The sequence below is a fragment of the Ciconia boyciana genome, chromosome 8 (assembly GCF_034638445.1).
Source record: "Ciconia boyciana chromosome 8, ASM3463844v1, whole genome shotgun sequence".
NCBI lineage: Eukaryota > Metazoa > Chordata > Aves > Ciconiiformes > Ciconiidae > Ciconia > Ciconia boyciana.
In genome coordinates this window covers 48,763,038-48,779,178 of record NC_132941.1, presented here as the reverse complement: position 1 = coordinate 48,779,178, position 16,141 = coordinate 48,763,038, and the positions used below count along the sequence as shown (strand labels likewise).

The window sequence follows — 16,141 nt, the reverse complement described above, 5'->3', positions numbered from 1 at the left end:
AGCCCATTGACAAGTGGCATTGTAATTAGTAGTTATTTATTAATACATTCTGTTTGCTTCTCTGTAAGAGAGAGGGAATATGAAGTCTCCAGATTATATAGTTTGGGTTCCTGTGGTTGTCAGTTTTATCCTCCCAACTTGTGTTGTGCATCTGCTTGTCCTGTCTTGCTGCTCTTTTGATCGTGCTTTTGAATATTTCATACAGCCTCTATGAGGACTGGGCACTACCGGCTGTTGTGACACAGGTAATAAGAAATGATGAGTAACAAGCAGCAGCAACTGAGGCCATGGATTTCACAAATGCCACTAATTCCTGAGTTATCAGAGCCTTCCCAAGTCTGTTTGCTTCGTAACTAAAGGCACGTTCTCTTCTCTCCAGCTCAGTAGGAGAATTGATGGTGCCCATCCTGATAAAGTGCTTTGTGAGAAAGAACTATTTGCATTTGACCTTGATGACTATCATGGATATGTAGTCAGTAGAGAATTAAATAGCCTCTGTGCTTTTTATACAGCTTTCACCCAAATGAGATAGTCAAATGTAAAATCTAGATGTCACTGAGGTTTGTAATGGCCCCTGGAGGACTTTGGAACGACAGAGCAGTAACTGTGTCAGCGGTCCATTGTAAAGCCAGGTATTCATAAAAGACTATACTACAAATATGGAAGGGGTAATTAATTAGAAAATAATTTATTTAAATTAGACACTTTATTTGAAAATAGCTGTCCTGGTTTCGGCTGGGATAGAGTTAATTTTCTTCCTAGTAGCTGGTATAGTGCTGTGCTTTGGATTTTAGTATGAGAATAATATTGATAACACGCTGATGTTTTGGCTGTCGCTAAGCGGTGTTTACATTGGTCAAGGACTTTTTTTTCTTCAGCTCCCCATGCTCTGCCAGGTGCCCAAGAAATGGGAGGGGGCACAGCCAGGATAGTTGATCCAAACTGACCAAAGGGCTATTCCGTACCATATGATGTCATGCCCAGTATATAAACTGGGGGAGTTGGCCGGGGGGTAGCGATCGCTGCTCGGGGACTGGCTGGGCATTGGTCGGTGGGTGGTGAGTGGTTGTATAATTTATTATTATTATTATTATTATTATTATTCCCCCTTTTTTCCCTCCCTTGGGTTTTGTTTCTCTCTCTCTCTCTCTCTCGTGGTTTCCCTTCTCATTATAATTCATTATTATTATTACTATTATTTTGTTCCAATTATTAAACTGTTCTTATCTCAACCCACGAGTTTTCTTACTTTTGCTCTTCCGATTCTCTCCCCCATCCCGCCGGGGGGGAGTGAGCGAGCTGCTGCGTGGTGCTTAGCTGCCGGCTGGGGCTAAACCACAACAATAGCATAAGAAAGGAGTTAGGAAGTGGAAAAATTTGGAGGAAAAAAGGGTATAAATTTGAAGCTGTGAAGACCAGGTGTATGCTTTTACTTTGTAATTAGGTTGGTGTTATAATGTTTGGGATGAGCATTACTGGAGATCTGTGACGTTTTGTCAGACTGAGAGGTTTTGAGTAAGGCAAGGCAAGAGGTGCAGTCCTGCTCTTAGTGTACCCTGAGAAGTCAGAGGAGCGGGCGCCTGCTGCAGCTCTGCCCGTGGGAGCAGGGGCCGCTGCTGTTGTGCCCCCGCTGTAACAGCTCTGGTCTGGCTTAGCAGAAGCAAATGTTTAGAGTGAAAAGGGTTCTTTATTTAAATAGCAAAATGGTATGACCTGCAGTAGTCCGTTATGTTTCTTAAAGTGGGGTTTTTTTGCGGAAAATCCTGTTCCATCCCACCTTTCCAGGCCTTACTGATGTAGCAAGGCCTACAGGCAAGCAGGGGCTCTAGGTTACAGTGAAGACCCAGCTCAGCAGAGCAGCCATGGGCACCGTGAGCCAGGGCAAAGGGTTGCTAATGGTTCCCCATGCTTATTTTAACAGTAGGTTTGGCTAACAGCGGGCAGCCTGAGAACAAGCCCGCGTTAGCCCTCTGCAGCAGGATGAGGCCAGGCATCAGACGCGGGGGGAAGCTGGGGCACCCCGCCATTGACGTCAATGGGAGTGGGGCCCGCCAGCCCGCAGGTAGCCGTGGGAAAGGCTCCACTGAGTGGGGCCGCCTGTGCCCTGGCCCCGGGCAGCCTGGGCAGGGCGCCCGGCAGTGCCTGGCCCACGCCCGTGATGGCGGAGGGGGAATTAGGCTTTGAGGGCTGCGAGGGTACTGGCCGCTGGAGGTGAGGCGTCGCGTCTGCTTGTAAAAGCAAGCTGTTTTGTTGAACAGCAGCTCCGAGATTGTGAGTCAAAGGCCTGATTCGAAACTGCGGCCAGACGCTGGACTGCATTTGGAGGCTTTTTGTTCCCCCATTGAAGTGTTTGGGGTTTGTTTGGGCCAGAAGTGTGCCCAGGGCTTGGGGCTGAGTCACGGGGATCAGTCGCCATGGAGAGTGCAGCAGGGGTTTGTTTAATTCACTTAATTGAGACTACCTGAACCTCTGGTTTAAATTACTGTGAGCAGCCACCGACACGAGTATCCCCTTCTCCCTCCCCACGGTAAAGCAAGTCCCCGAAACAGCAAAGCCTGAAGCCATTAGCATCCCCTCCTAGGGCCGAACCTGCACAGCCGCCTCCCAGTGCACGGAGGGAGGCGAGAAGGCGTTAAAGAAAGACACGGGCAGGTGAAGGGGCTGTCGGCTGGGCTCCCGGCGAGGGGCTGCGGCCGATGCGGCCGGGCCCGGGCCGGGCGGGCGCTTCCCGCCCGCAGAGCCGCTCCGCGCTCCCTCAGCCGCCTCTCCCCCCCAGCTCCTGGACCTCTTCATGGTGTGGGACTGGTCCACCTACCTGGCTGACTACGGGCAGGCCACCTCCAAATACCTGCGGGTCAATCCGAGCACGGCCCTCACGCTCCTGGAGAAGTAAGTGCGGGGGGCCGGGAGCTGCCGGCGCCGGGATGCGGGCGGCGGCGGGGCGGGCGCGGGGCAGGGCCGGGCGCCGCAGCGCTCCGAGCCCGGCACCCACGGGGCGGCTGCGGCGCCGGGGCCGGGGCCGGGGCCGCCCTCCCGGGAGCTGCGGCGGCGGGAGCCGGGCGGCAGCGCGTCGCTGTCCCGGTCCCGGTCCCGGGTGCCGAGAGCCGCGCAGAGGCGCGGGCGGTGCCGGAGCCCCGGTAGCAGCTTGCGGCTGCCTCAGTTGCCGCTTTAGGGGAGGGAAACGCGTGGGGGTTTGCCGTGGTAAAGCCGGTGCGAGCGTTTCGGCCGGCCCGGCGGGTGGGTCGGGGAGGACGCGTTGCCTCCCGCCGAGGATCAACCTGCTTTGAAAAACTGCGTCAAAACACACTGTGATTTAAAGGCATTCTCTAACGGTGTTTTCTCTCCTCTCCTGCCTGCGATGCATATGTGTTTTGCAGAGTTCACAGAGGGTACGTATCACCTATATTGTTGCTTCAATTTATTTAATTGCCCGAATTTCGTTTTTAAATCCAGTGGTACGGGAGATTAGCAATAACGACATCGGGTAATTTGACGGTGAACAAAACACGCCCGTTCGCTGAGTCTGAACTGACCATGGAAGCAGATGATACTGACGGGTTTTCTGGTTTGCTTCTCTCCTAACGCAGTTGGTAGGGCCAGTTTCCTGCCAAAGCGGTATTTGCTTAATACTTACGGGCGATTTGTGAAGTAATATTTGTTAAGACGAGTTCCACATTGTGAACGTTTAATTTAAGAACATATAGATAACAGGTTTTGTAATCTTTCAGTTCTTATTAGGAGAAAGATCGAAAGAGGAACAAAAGTAAACCCATTTAAATAGTCGGATTTTTCCTTTTCAAATGATGTTTCTAACGTGTCTGTGTCATTTGCTTTTTTATTTCTTCAGAATGAAAGACTCTAGCAAAAAGAACAACATTTTTGCTCAGTTCAGGAAGAATGATCGTGACAAGCAGAAGCTGATAGAGACTGTAGTAAAGCAACTTAGGAGTTTAGTGAATGGTATGTCCCAGCACACATAGGCCTGTTAAATCGACGGTATCTCATCGTGCCAAGAGGTATTTCTTAGCCACTATTTCTACTAAGCAAACAGTGATATCAGTTAGGACATTCGTTTGACTGAGCAAAAGAAAAATGCAGTAGATGGCTTGCACACAGAGTCGTCAGCAAACAATTCTTTGTATGTATTTTTAATGGATCGAATACTATTTTGTATATTGTAAACAAATGGTGAAAAATGAGACTGTACAATAAAAACCAGCTCAATCGTATTGTACATGGGACAGCTGAACTGTAAATACGTTATTTAAATATCTGCAGACATGGTGTCCAAAATTTTGCTCTGGGTAGGAATTATTTGAGAGATGATCCCTTAGTTGCTGTTTTCTGGAGGAATCCTAATTTAATGTTTTTTAAGCACTGAGATACTTGCGTTTTGAGGCCGCCTATCGTTTTCCTGCATTAAATGTATATTAGCCTTAAAGTGATTGGACATAATTTTGTATACCAGATTTTTGTAGTCTGGAGGTATGAAAAAAATCTTCTGATTTTTTAGTACCTTTGAAAACTACCTGAGAACTGGACTTGATATTTATTTAGCATTAGGGCTTATAGGCTTTTGTTCTCCAAAAGGATTTAATCTTGAGGTCGTGAATGTAAATAACCATTCGAGTTCTTTATAATGTGACGGTTTGGTTTGGTTTGGTTTGGTTTGGTTTGGTTTGGTTTGGTTTTGTTCCTCAGGGTTACTATTTCTAACTGTACTTTTGTAAGATCCCGGGTTCTTTTCCCCAGGTTGCAGTAAGGAATAGATTTGCCACTGTTGGTTTCGTGCCGCATCTGTTTGTCAGTACGTGCTTTCTACCGCCAGACCCATCCCAGCGATTAGCATTTTGTCCCACCACCCGTCTCTTTGCACTGTCCCCTCCTGGCTATTTTAGACACAAAGAGAATGTCTAACAAATACAAACCAAATGGAACATGTAAAAATAATGTACATTTTCGCTGTATTTTTAAGTTATTGACAGTCTAAATACAGTAATATAAACCTCACCCGTATTCCTGTTTAATTTTACGCCCTGGGACGCACCTCAGAGCTGGTTTCGGTGGGACCTGTACAGGTCCCTGCTCTTCGGTGATTTACCCCCGTTGGGAAGGCGGGCGGGGGTCCCGGCGGCCCCGACAGAGGGGTGCGGCCCGGGGGGGGCTGCGGGATACCCCCGGCTGCCGCTGCAGTCCGGGGCAGCGGGGGGCGGCGGGGCCTGCGGAGCGGGGCTGGGACCTTCCCCCGTCGGGGGAGCCCGGGACGGGACTCGCTGCCTTCCGCGGACGGCGGGAAGGGCTGGCCCGAGGGGGAGCCTGGGGGCTGCCGGCGGGACGCGGCGCAGAGGGGCACCCCGCGCCGAGGGGCAGCCGTCCCGCCGCGGAGCCGGCCTGGCTGGGGCGGGGGGGCCGTGGCCGGCCGTGCCGGGCCGTGCCGTCGGGGGGGGCGCCCCGAGGGGCCGGGCAGGGGGCGGGAGCGGGGCGCCGGGCCCCCAGCCCTGAGGAGAGGGGGCTGCCCCGGCCTCGCCCGCTCGGCCTGGCCGCGTCCCCGCGCCCCTCAGTCACTGTCCGCGCTTCTCCCGCTCCAATCACCGCACTTGGCCGCGCTGCTTAAATATGCAGCGGATACGTCATCTCCGAAGGTGGATCGGGCGCAAGTGGCCAATATCTATATAAATGTGGCCGAGGGGCGAACGGGCAGCAGGAGGCGAGCGGGGCCGGGCGGGCAGCAGCCGGCAGGGCCAGCCGCGCAGCGCCCGCCGCCGGCAGCGGAGTCGCGGGGCGCCCGGCTCCCCCCCCGCCGTTGACAGCCGCCGGGGCCGCCCCCCCGAGCCGCCCGAGCCCCCGGGGCGGGGACCCGCCGCCGCCCCGCGCCCGCCCCGTCTCCCGCCGCCCGAGAGGAGGATGCCGGCGGGGCTCTCCTGGCCCGAAGCGGCGGCGCTGGCGCTGCTGGCCCTGGCGCTGCTGGTCACCCTGTGCCGGCACCTGTGGGCGCTGCGCTGGAGCCTCAGCCGGGACCGCGCCAGCGCCCTGCCCCTGCCCAAGGGCTCCATGGGCTGGCCCTTCTTCGGGGAGACCCTGCACTGGCTGCTCCAGGTAAGGCGCAGGGGACGGGGAGCGGGTGGAAAGGGGCTGGCGAGAGCCCCGGGCTGACCTGCAGCTCGTCCCCAGGGCTCCCGCTTCCACAGCTCCCGGCGGGAGAGGTACGGAAATGTCTTCAAGACCCACCTCCTAGGCCGGCCGGTGGTGCGGGTGACGGGCGCTGAGAACATCCGCAAGATCCTGCTGGGCGAGCACACACTGGTCAGCACGCAGTGGCCCCAGAGCACCCAGATCATCCTGGGCTCCCACACCCTGCTTGGCTCCATCGGTGACCTGCACCGCCAGCGCCGCAAGGTGAGCCTCGCAGCCGCCCTGACACAACATGCAGCCCAGGCGGCACAGCACGCAGCCCAGGCAGCACCTCCTGCCCAGTCTTGGGCCTCGGTGGCACGTGGGACGCCCCGCTTTAACCACCTGCCTCTGACCCCCCCCCTTCTCCTCCTAGATCCTGGCCAGAGTGTTCAGCCGCGCCGCCCTGGAGAGCTACCTGCCACGGATCCAGAAGGTTGTGAGCTGGGAGCTGCGGGGCTGGTGCATGGAGCCAGGCTCCATCGCAGTTTATTCCTCCGCTAAAACCTTAACTTTCCGCATTGCAGCTCGGATTCTGCTGGGGCTCCGCCTGGAGGAAAAGCAGTTCAAGGACCTGGCCAAAACTTTTGAACAGCTGGTGGAGAACCTCTTCTCCCTGCCCCTCAACATACCCTTCAGCGGGCTGCGCAAGGTACTGCTGCCTGCCCTGCTCCCCCTGTCCCCAGGCTCGCCAAGGGGCACTTCCGATGGGCCAGGACATCTGCAGCACCCTGTTCCAGGTCTGAGGGCCTGGTGTCTTGCCCACCTCAGCCGTCTCCCCTTCTCTCTGCACTTCTCACCTGCTCCTGGTTGGCTTCCAGCACCCCCCAGGCACTGGCTTCAGCTCGTTGTGCAGCACAGGGCTCTTCTCCTCTCTCACCCCATACATTGCCTCTGCTGGCTCTGGTTAGTCCATCATGTCTGGTCCTGTTCCATCTCATCCCACCTGGACTCATGTCAGCCCATGGCAGAGGGGTCTGTGGGCATGAGCACAAAGGCAGGTGGGCACAGCGCACCCCAGGTTAGCACTCCCTGTGCACCTCAGGGCAGGCCAAGAACTTGAGACCCTCTTATGGTCCTTGGTCCCTTTTTCCCCAGCAGCAGAGAGACAGCAAGGGGTCCTGGAGGGCAACGTGGCAGAGGGACAGTCTCCTCTGCCTCTTTCAACCCGCAGTTTCTTCCCTGCTGCCCTGCCCCTCTTTGCCTGCCTCTCCACACTCCTGTTCTAGGTATCGGTCCTGTGTCCCACCCCCCCTCTCCCATTTCAGTCTGCGTTCCCTCCTCTGGCTTTGGGTTCTCCACCCTTACCACAGCTCAAGTCTCCTGCCCCTTTTAGCCAGGTCTTGCCCAATCTCTTATTTCCACTGTGAGGTCTGCCCCACCGGATTGCCTTACCCAGCCAGTCCCAGTTCTCCCCCAGCCTTCCTGCTGCTCTTCTCCACCAGTTCAAAGCTCTTGTTTTCCCTGTCCAGTTTCCCTTTGCAGATTGTCACCAGTGTGAGCTTTCACCCCCTATCCTAACCACCCCTGCCCTCTCTAAGGTCAGCCACAGCCTTTCTGGCCCCAGACCAACCTCTTCAACTTGCATTTAGGTCCCCTTGTCTTTCCCCTTGCTCCCTGCCCTGTTTCCTTTGTCCCAGCCCTTCCCACCCCAAATCTCAGCCTTTGTATCTTCTTCCCAACATCTGGTCATGGCCATTTTTCGTCCCAAATCTCTGGTCCTTCTGGCTTTTGCAGGAGGCATCTTGATACAGAGCCACACACTCTGTGACTCCATCCATCCCACTTTGCAAAGAGAGTGCTGATCACTTGACTTGCTGAGATCTTACCTAAATGTTTTGCTGCACAGGAGTGCAACACAACTGGAGATGAGCTGGGTGTCATTAATGTGTCTTTATCTACTATGTGCTGGTAAAGCCACTCATTTGTTCCTGTCTCAGATGTGCCTTGCTGCTTGGACTCAGTTTTATTAAGTTACCTCTTCTTGTCCCTTTGGACAAGCTTCTTTTGGACCTGACACGACTGTGGGTTTGTTCAGCGCAGATGCCTCTGGACTCGGTACCGTGGGTTTACTGCTGTCTTTTCCTCTCAGAGTGTTTCCTAGGACTTGTTGTATTTGATTCACAACAACAAGGCAACAGAATTTGCAGCAGTTCCCCCAAACTGCTGACTCTTGCAAGGCTCTGGGGCTGGGCAACAGATTAAACAGTCCTTGCTGTTACAGACCCTGGGATTAAGGATTGCCACACTTGGGGTCCCCCAGTCTCCCTGGAGAGGGGGGGCGGTTCCTAAGGCTCTCCTGAACTGTGTCTGCCTCCCACAGGGAATCAAAGCACGGGACATGCTACATGAGTTTATGGAGAAGGCTATACAGGAAAAACTGCAGAGAAACAACCCAGAAGATCACAGCGATGCTCTGGATTTCATAATAAATAGTGCCAAGGAGCATGGCAAAGAATTCACCATGCAGGAGCTAAAGGTAAGGAGAACCCCCCTTGCAGTGTCCCTTCTGACTCGGTGGCTGTTTGAGAGACCTGGGCTGAGGGGCAAGAGAAGGGTTGTGTGGGGACCCACCACCAGCCGCTGGCTCCCGTGCTCCTCCTACCAACTCTGAGGACACCATCTCCAGCACAAGCGAGAAAGCCTGGACTCAGCATGCTCATGTGCTCTTGTAGGATTGTGTCTTTGCATTAGAGGAGAGCTGGTATTTAAAAAGGGAATAAACGCCTCTTCTACCTTCTTCATGGCCACCAGGCTTCAGCCTGACTTAGGATGCTGATAGGGTTATGTGGCTGTGCTAAGGCTCTGTACGTCAGTGTGCGCTCAGTAACCTCCAAGATACTATCTTGGAAATGTTTAGAGCTAGTCGTGTGCTCCTCAAACATCCCCCAGCATCTGGCATAGTGCAGTGTGTAGATCATGTCGCTGTATGCCTTGGGGCTGCGAGCCCAGAAATCCCTGAGTTGATTTATCAAAATGGGTCCAGGGATGGAATGATGGATTCCGGGTCATTCCCTATCACCTCGTCATTAATTAGATCAACTAGCTTGTGGAGTGCTATGATGCAACATGATGCATCACTGTGACTTAGGGTTGAACCCAGTAGTCCTTACTGAGCCAAAACTACCAACTGAATGAGAAGAGTATTTTGCCAACGATCTTGGGAAAAAATTGTCATTAGTACTGCATCATTCATAGCTCCAGGTCACTTGGTGTCAGTCAATGACAGATGCCACTGCATTTATGTAACAAGTTTTGAAGCAGTTTTGCATGGGTATAGCAGATGTATATAGTTTAAAAGTATTTGAATATAGTTCAGAAGTATTGAACATACATTGTTTAACTGTTAATTTAGCTATTCAAGGAAAACTATCTAAAGACTAATATTTTATAAATATTTTGTAAAAGTGGAATCTCTAAATCTAAAATATTTGAAAGACTTTACAGCAACTATTAGATACAATTAGAACCAGCATGTATTCTTAAAGTAATTTTATTATAATTATTTATTATATTATTTATTCTAATAGAATGAGTTTTATTATAATTAATTTTTTTTAATAATTGCCAAATTCAAAATATGATTGATTAAGACTGATTAATCTCTGTCAGTGTTCATGTGGATATTACACATGAATAATTACATGATCTCTCATCATGTCCCTGGCTCTGACCACAAGTGGAATAAGGGGATATTAAACGTAACATGGAGTGACATGGCAGTAACCTCGGGCCAGCTGATTCAAATGATAGTATATTCATATGCTGTCCTGTACCTTTACAGTTAGAAAATTTCTACCTTGTCTGTATTTAAGAAAATGTCTTGCGAACTGAACTGCCTACGCTTACAATTATGGCAATATTCTCCACTCTAATAAAACAGTAGTAGAGCTCTCATCCAGTGAAATGGTGTAATTGGATAAAAAGTCCAAAGCTGTCTCAGAGTCGTGGATATGTCTGACTTTGAGAGACACTCCAAACACTGGCACACACTAGTTACTAATTTGCTTTTTGTTCAAATGATTTTGAAGAACCATTTTCCCAGAAATTTTCCTAAATACACTGTGATTTGCACTGCTGGCATGAACTCAGCAGGACCCTAGGAATGTAAACGTCATTAAAAAGATATCACTTTGCTGAAAGTACTGTTTTAAAACCTTGGAAGAATTAAAAAAACCCATCCCACATAATAGTGCTGTCACTGGCTGGATGGGTGGAACCGAAACACCGCCAGTCCTGCCTCCCAGGGAGGGGAGTCGGGCTGTAGCACAGGGACAATACTGGTGAAGCTGTGGGAAGATGCTGCCTCCCCATCACCGGTTATGTTGGCATTGTAAAAGCAGGGAGGGAAAGTCAGCAGCTCGGTGTCACAACTTACGTAGCAGCACTGTCAGAGATTGATCCAGGGAGTCATAAGGGCTGTTACTTCAAGTCACAGAGCCTGCCCTAAATTCCTTGCATGTTATTGAAATGTCTTGGGTTTTAATTGCAAGTGGTGGAACTGAGAGATTTCTTTTCGTCTGGGTCTGCTACCTTGTGAATGTAAAAATTCCTGCTAACGCCTGCAGGAGGTGTGATAGGGGTCGACAGGGATTTGTTATTTCAGAGGTTTTATTTCAGCTGGAAGATGTCCCTGAGAGCTGCACTTTGGCAAAAGCATCTAGTCCAGCCAATATATGGCGCTGGGGACGGTAGCAAAGAGTAATCCTTGTTACGTTACCCTTGACCTTACCACACGTGGCTCCAGGTACCTTCAGGCTTCAGGTGTCCTTCCCTGTGTTTTTGGCTTCACCTCTCCAGAAACCAGTTGTGTCAGAACAATTTAAAATCCAGACACAGAGCTGTGTGAAAGGAAACTGCTCTGTTTCCCTGGGGGGTTTTGCTCCGCTTTGCCCCTGGGCTGGAGCCATTAGTGCTCGGTAGTGCCAGCCAGGTCCCAGCCCCTCCCAGGGTGGCAGCTCCCTGTGCTCCTCCCTTGGGCTTCTCCCGTGGCTTTTGGGTCTGGCCTCTGGCCTCAGCGCTCCCAGCCCTGTGCTACGGAGCTGCTGGCACCTTCAGATCATGCTGTAAGTTTGAGCATTATATTTGCTGTCAGAGACATAACATGCCATGACCCAGCTCCAGGCAACCCTTAACTTTTGGAAAACAATTTCCAAAAGTTGATCACGGGCTGCTGCAAACAGCCCGCAGCAACCTGGCATATGCTGTGCCATATAGACCCTGCAGACAGTCCCGGAAAGACTGGGAGGCTGCATGGGGATCCATGAGCTGGGACAAGGCACGTATTACGGATTTGACTGTGTTGTGGTCTGTCTGAGCTGGTTAAAATCCTAACTTGTTATGGACACATCTGCTACAGAGCTACCAGTACTGCTGTACTTCAAGCTGTGAAGCTTGAAAAGCGAGCAAGTCCTTTGCCTGGTTGTGTGCATCCCTGCGGGAGAGCTCCCTGCCAGTTACAGCACCTCCTGGGCTGACCTGCTATAGCAGGGAGGTGTTTCTGCTTTCGACTCTGTTGGTTTGAGTCCCCTCCCAGGCAAGCAAATGGTGGATTATAACTGGAGATGGATCAAATGCAACCCATTTTAGCTGCCAGTGCACCTAGGGTTTATGCATAAACACACAGCCTCATAACCTCAACCTGGGTGCAAAGGGGAATTGGCAGATGAAGGTAAAAAGCATAATGCTTGAAATTAACTTCACTCAGTATGCTAAAATGCATGTTAAAATGTTTCTTTAAAATTTGTAAATCTTGGGAGGAAAGCTCAGAAGAGCTGGATTGGAGGTGATGTGTACTCATGTCAGCTGTGTTTCTGCATCAGCTGCTTGGCAAGGGGATGTCCAGTTCGTGCAGAAATGGAAGAACAAGGGTGTCTTGTTTTGGTCCCTGCCAACCAGGGTGGGTGCAGGTTTGTGGAGAGCAGAGGAGGGGCCAGAGCCCTCTGCACAGGGACAAAAACCTGCAAAAGGTGAGGACAGTCTGAATCACAATCAGTTTAAAATGGCATTCAAACTTGTCACCTTCCTTCCTCTCCCAGGAGTCAGCGATTGAGCTTATATTTGCTGCTTTTTTCACCACGGCTAGTGCCAGCACCTCTCTGATCCTCCTGCTACTGAAGCACCCCTCAGTGATTGAAAAAATAAGGCAGGAGCTGATGTCCCACGAGCTGTACCAGCAGTGTGAGCACTGCCCTGTGGGACCCTGCGGGGACACCCTGATCACCCAGAGCCAGGACAGCGAGAAGCCACTTCTCTGCCCCACGGCCAAAGATGCTTGCAAGGACCAGAGCCAGCCCCCAGGCCCAATGGAGGAAGGTTCCCCCCAGCCCCGTGCCCCACCGGAGCCCACCCTCCCCCAGAGCAGTCCCTGTGCTGGCCCCCAGCTCCGGGCGCCGTCAGGGCAGAGCTGTCGCTGCCCTTCGGACATCAACCTGGAGAAGCTGAGCCGCCTGCGCTACCTGGACTGTGTGATTAAGGAGGTGCTGCGGGTGCTGCCCCCCGTCTCTGGAGGCTACAGGACAGCGCTGCAGACTTTTGAGCTGGATGTAAGTGCCTCGCACGAAGACGGGCTGCTAGGGAGCTGCTGCCTGCCACTGCCTGCAAGCACCCTGTGTCCAGCACAGTGGTGGTGCTTGGCAGTGTAGCTCAGGGGAAGGTGTCACCCAGCAACCTCTGTGGGTCCCAGCTGGGCTGGGGAGAAAAGGAGCTGCAGAGCAGATGGGCAATGAGGTGGGGCTGTACCCAGGCATCCTCTGCTCACCCTCCACTAGCAGAGCCGGCTGCACAGGTATGTAATGCTCCTCTCCTCCCCTCTTATCTCAACCCCCAGGGCTACCAGATCCCCAAAGGCTGGAGCGTCATGTACAGCATCCGTGACACACATGAGACAGCTGCCGTCTACCAGAGCCCTCCCGGTGGCTTTGACCCAGACCGCTTCGGTGCCGCCCGGACGGAGGCCATGGGCCGCTTCCACTACATCCCCTTCGGCGGCGGGGCACGGAGCTGCATCGGCAAGGAGCTGGCGCAGGCCATCCTCAAGCTGCTGGCCATCGAGCTGGTCAGCACAGCCCGCTGGGAGCTGGCCACCCCTAGCTACCCTGCCATGCAAACAGTGCCCATCGTGCACCCTGTCGACGACGGGCTGCAGCTCTACTTCCACCTCTTGCAGCGAGGCCGCGGCAGCGAGGCCTGAGCCAGGGGTACGCTGTCCCCCTCAGCCCTGGCGTCGATGCCCCTCCATGGCTGCCGGGAGCAGGTCTCTGCTGCCCCAGGCTGGGTATGGCACTGGGTCACTGCAGAGCAAAACCCCAAAGGTCTTTTTTATGTTTCCCATCCTGGTGCGCAAGCTGGTAGGGAGGGTCTTGCAGAGTCCTGCTCCTGAGCACCGAGGTGAGCCTCAGCCCCAGCCCGGGGGCAAAACCCGCTGAAGCTGCTGGCAGGGAGCATCCGCCCATGGGGGCTCAGCCAGTGCCTGCCCCACGCAGGTCTCCAGCCACCAGGGGTGGGGAGCAAAACTCTCAGCCCCACAGCGAAGGCTCCCAGAGCTTTTCTGTCCCAGGGTTATCTCCTGTGAGTGTGTTATAGGAAAGGCAGGACAAACATCCTGCACACTGTAGCTTTTTAGATGTAAAAAGAGGGAAGATGGGAGGCTCTGCAGGAAAACACAAGCCAGGGCTGCCTCATCCACGGCATCAGCTGTAGCTAGAATAATAGAGTGTAAAGTGGTTTTTATTGTAAATATTTAATCTCATTCCTGCACTTCCCATTAGAGCCGGCACAAAGAGGACATCTCTCATTCACCCAGTAGTAGCTGTGTATGTTGTGCCTGAGCGCTGTGCTGCTGCTCAGGGTCTGCCATGAAGCTGCAGCCTGACTGAGGGATTGGACTGAAGCAGGAGAGGGGGCTTTGGGGAATAAACATTTGAAAAATGGACATTTCTGAATATGTTGCTTTGTGGTAGAAAGTCCCCTGTTCCTGATGCTGTTCACATTGCAGAGGGGCCATTTGCAGCTCTGCCAGGGAAAGTCCCAGGACAGCAGGTCTGTGCGTCCATCCAGGGGGTGGTACCTGGGGCTAAGTCTGGGTGCTGAGGGCACCTTTTTTAAGTGGCTTTTGAGTACCACCTGCCTTGCTGAGACACGGGGTATTTCTCTCCCATGTAAAATGAAGCGAGTCCTGTTGCTTGTGTACTGAGAACAGAGCTGGACCCAGATCCTTGCTCCACTGCAATGCATTTATAAGCTCCTTTCAGCTTCACCTCTGCTCCCCACTGTCACGCGTCCTGTGTCGAAGCAGTGGGGTAAATCATCAGCCTTGTCTCTCCAGTGCATCCTGGGCCTGGTGGCGCGGTGTCATCTGTGTGAAGAACCAGCAGCAGCTTGACCTGCAAGGGCAGAAATGTGGCATGAGGACAGAGTCCCTTTGGAAAGGCTCTGGGGAGCTCTCCTGTCCCCTGAATCTGTCATCGTCCTGCTTCAATGCCAGGCTACAAACGAGCTCGCCCTGGCCAGTCCCCCTTGCACATCCATGCTGGGGCACTGCAGCAGGGCGTGCGCTGCCGTTAGCTGTCAGAGGGCTGCACAGCGAGCACAAGGCTACCTGGGGCAGAAACGTGGCTCCCAAACGTGCCAGGTCAAATCTGGAAGAGGTTGAACTGCAGGGCTGAGTTAAGTGCTGTTGGCAGGTCAACCCCGTAGTGACCCAGAGCTCTGCCCCTCCTGACCTTGTCCTGAAAGGTGAATCTTTCTGGTTATCAGAGGTGAAATCAGTAGGTGGTGGCTGCAAGTGGCAATGACTAACTTTAATGACTAATTAGGAGGAGCTGCTGGCGTGGCTGTGACCCGCGGGCGACGCAGGCTCCCACTGCGGGCAGGGCTGCGGGCAGGGCTGGACCTGCAGCGCCCAGCACCGGGTGCGGGAGGGCCGGGGCTCCTCCAGCAGCACACTTAAAAATTACCCCGAGCGCTAACGAGCCCGGTAGCCACCCGCTGAAAAATGTAACATGAATCTAGTTAAAAAAAAAACAAACTTGAAACTGATTTTGTTTGCAGATAAACACGAGCATTTACAAATGAAGTGTAATAATCGTTACTTGTAATCAAAGTTTGTTCATATTAGGCTGTTAATTTCTTGACCCCCTTCCAAGATGTTTTTAATTATCCCTTTCACTCTTTTACCATTTGATTCTTTTCGAGCGAATGGCTGGGGAATACACAGCTGGGGAGATAATAAAGCCTTCCTGTGGCAATTATCGGTGCTCAGGCCACCGTATCTCGTTATTTTGATAGACAGTGAACTTGGCGCGGTTGCCGGCCGGGTTCACGCAGATGTCACGGTCCGTGTTGTAGGTCACAAGCGGGTCAGCGCCCGGCGAGGGGAGAGAGCCGGGTCAGGGCGCGGCCGCCGCTCCCGGCCAGCGCCGCCCGGGCCCCGCGGAGCATCGCCGGGAGCCGCGCCGTACCCCGAGGGGCTGCGCGCCTCCGGGGCGAGGAAGCACCGCGGGGGGGTCCCTCTTGGGCAAGGGGCTGCGGAGCCGGGCAGCCCCGCTCCCGCAAGGCATGGTAAGAGGAGGGAGGCTCCCGCGTGATGCGTTGTCAGAAAAGTAATAATTAAAAGTGACATCTTCCACACACACACACACAAACGCGCACACACAACTTCCAGCGTTTATTGAGCTTGTCTGGGAGCAAGGAAGGGAAAGTAACAGGGAGGGAAAAGGAAACAAAAACGGAAAGAAAAAAAGCGAGCACGGTAGTTCATTGGGTAGCAGCCGTGCCCAGCGAGGCGCTCCGCGGCCCCCTCCCTCCCTCCCTCCCTCCGCGGCCCCGGTCCGCGCCGGGCGCCCCTTCCCCAGCGGCCGCGTCGCCTGGACGGCGCCTCCTGCGCGGGGACCCAGCGGGAGCCGCAGCGAGCGCAGCCTCCCCGCAGCCCCGCCGGCCGCCCCGCTCCCGCCGCGGTCCTCCTGGCCGG

The 16,141-nt window shown here is 53.6% G+C and overlaps 2 protein-coding genes across 2 annotated transcripts in view; both read left to right on the top strand.

The window, feature by feature from the left end:
- The window catches only part of EXOC6 (exocyst complex component 6), a 96,790-nt gene extending 91,790 nt beyond the window's left edge, over positions 1–5,000 (top strand). Inside the window, exons 21-23 of the mRNA XM_072870798.1 lie at positions 2,777–2,889; positions 3,378–3,389; positions 3,848–5,000. Of these exons, the coding sequence (XP_072726899.1) occupies positions 2,777–2,889; positions 3,378–3,389; positions 3,848–3,980 (258 nt within the window). The 3' untranslated portion in view covers positions 3,981–5,000. The remainder of the gene's footprint in view (positions 1–2,776; positions 2,890–3,377; positions 3,390–3,847) is intronic.
- A 904-nt stretch (positions 5,001–5,904) lies between these two features.
- Positions 5,905–14,141, top strand: CYP26C1 (cytochrome P450 family 26 subfamily C member 1). The gene is made up of 6 exons (XM_072870349.1): positions 5,905–6,096; positions 6,172–6,396; positions 6,548–6,823; positions 8,495–8,650; positions 12,210–12,716; positions 13,001–14,141. Exons 1-6 carry the CDS (start codon positions 5,905–5,907, stop codon positions 13,361–13,363), a joined length of 1,719 nt encoding a protein of 572 aa, XP_072726450.1. The 3' UTR covers positions 13,364–14,141.
- The last annotated feature ends 2,000 nt before the right edge of the window (positions 14,142–16,141 follow it).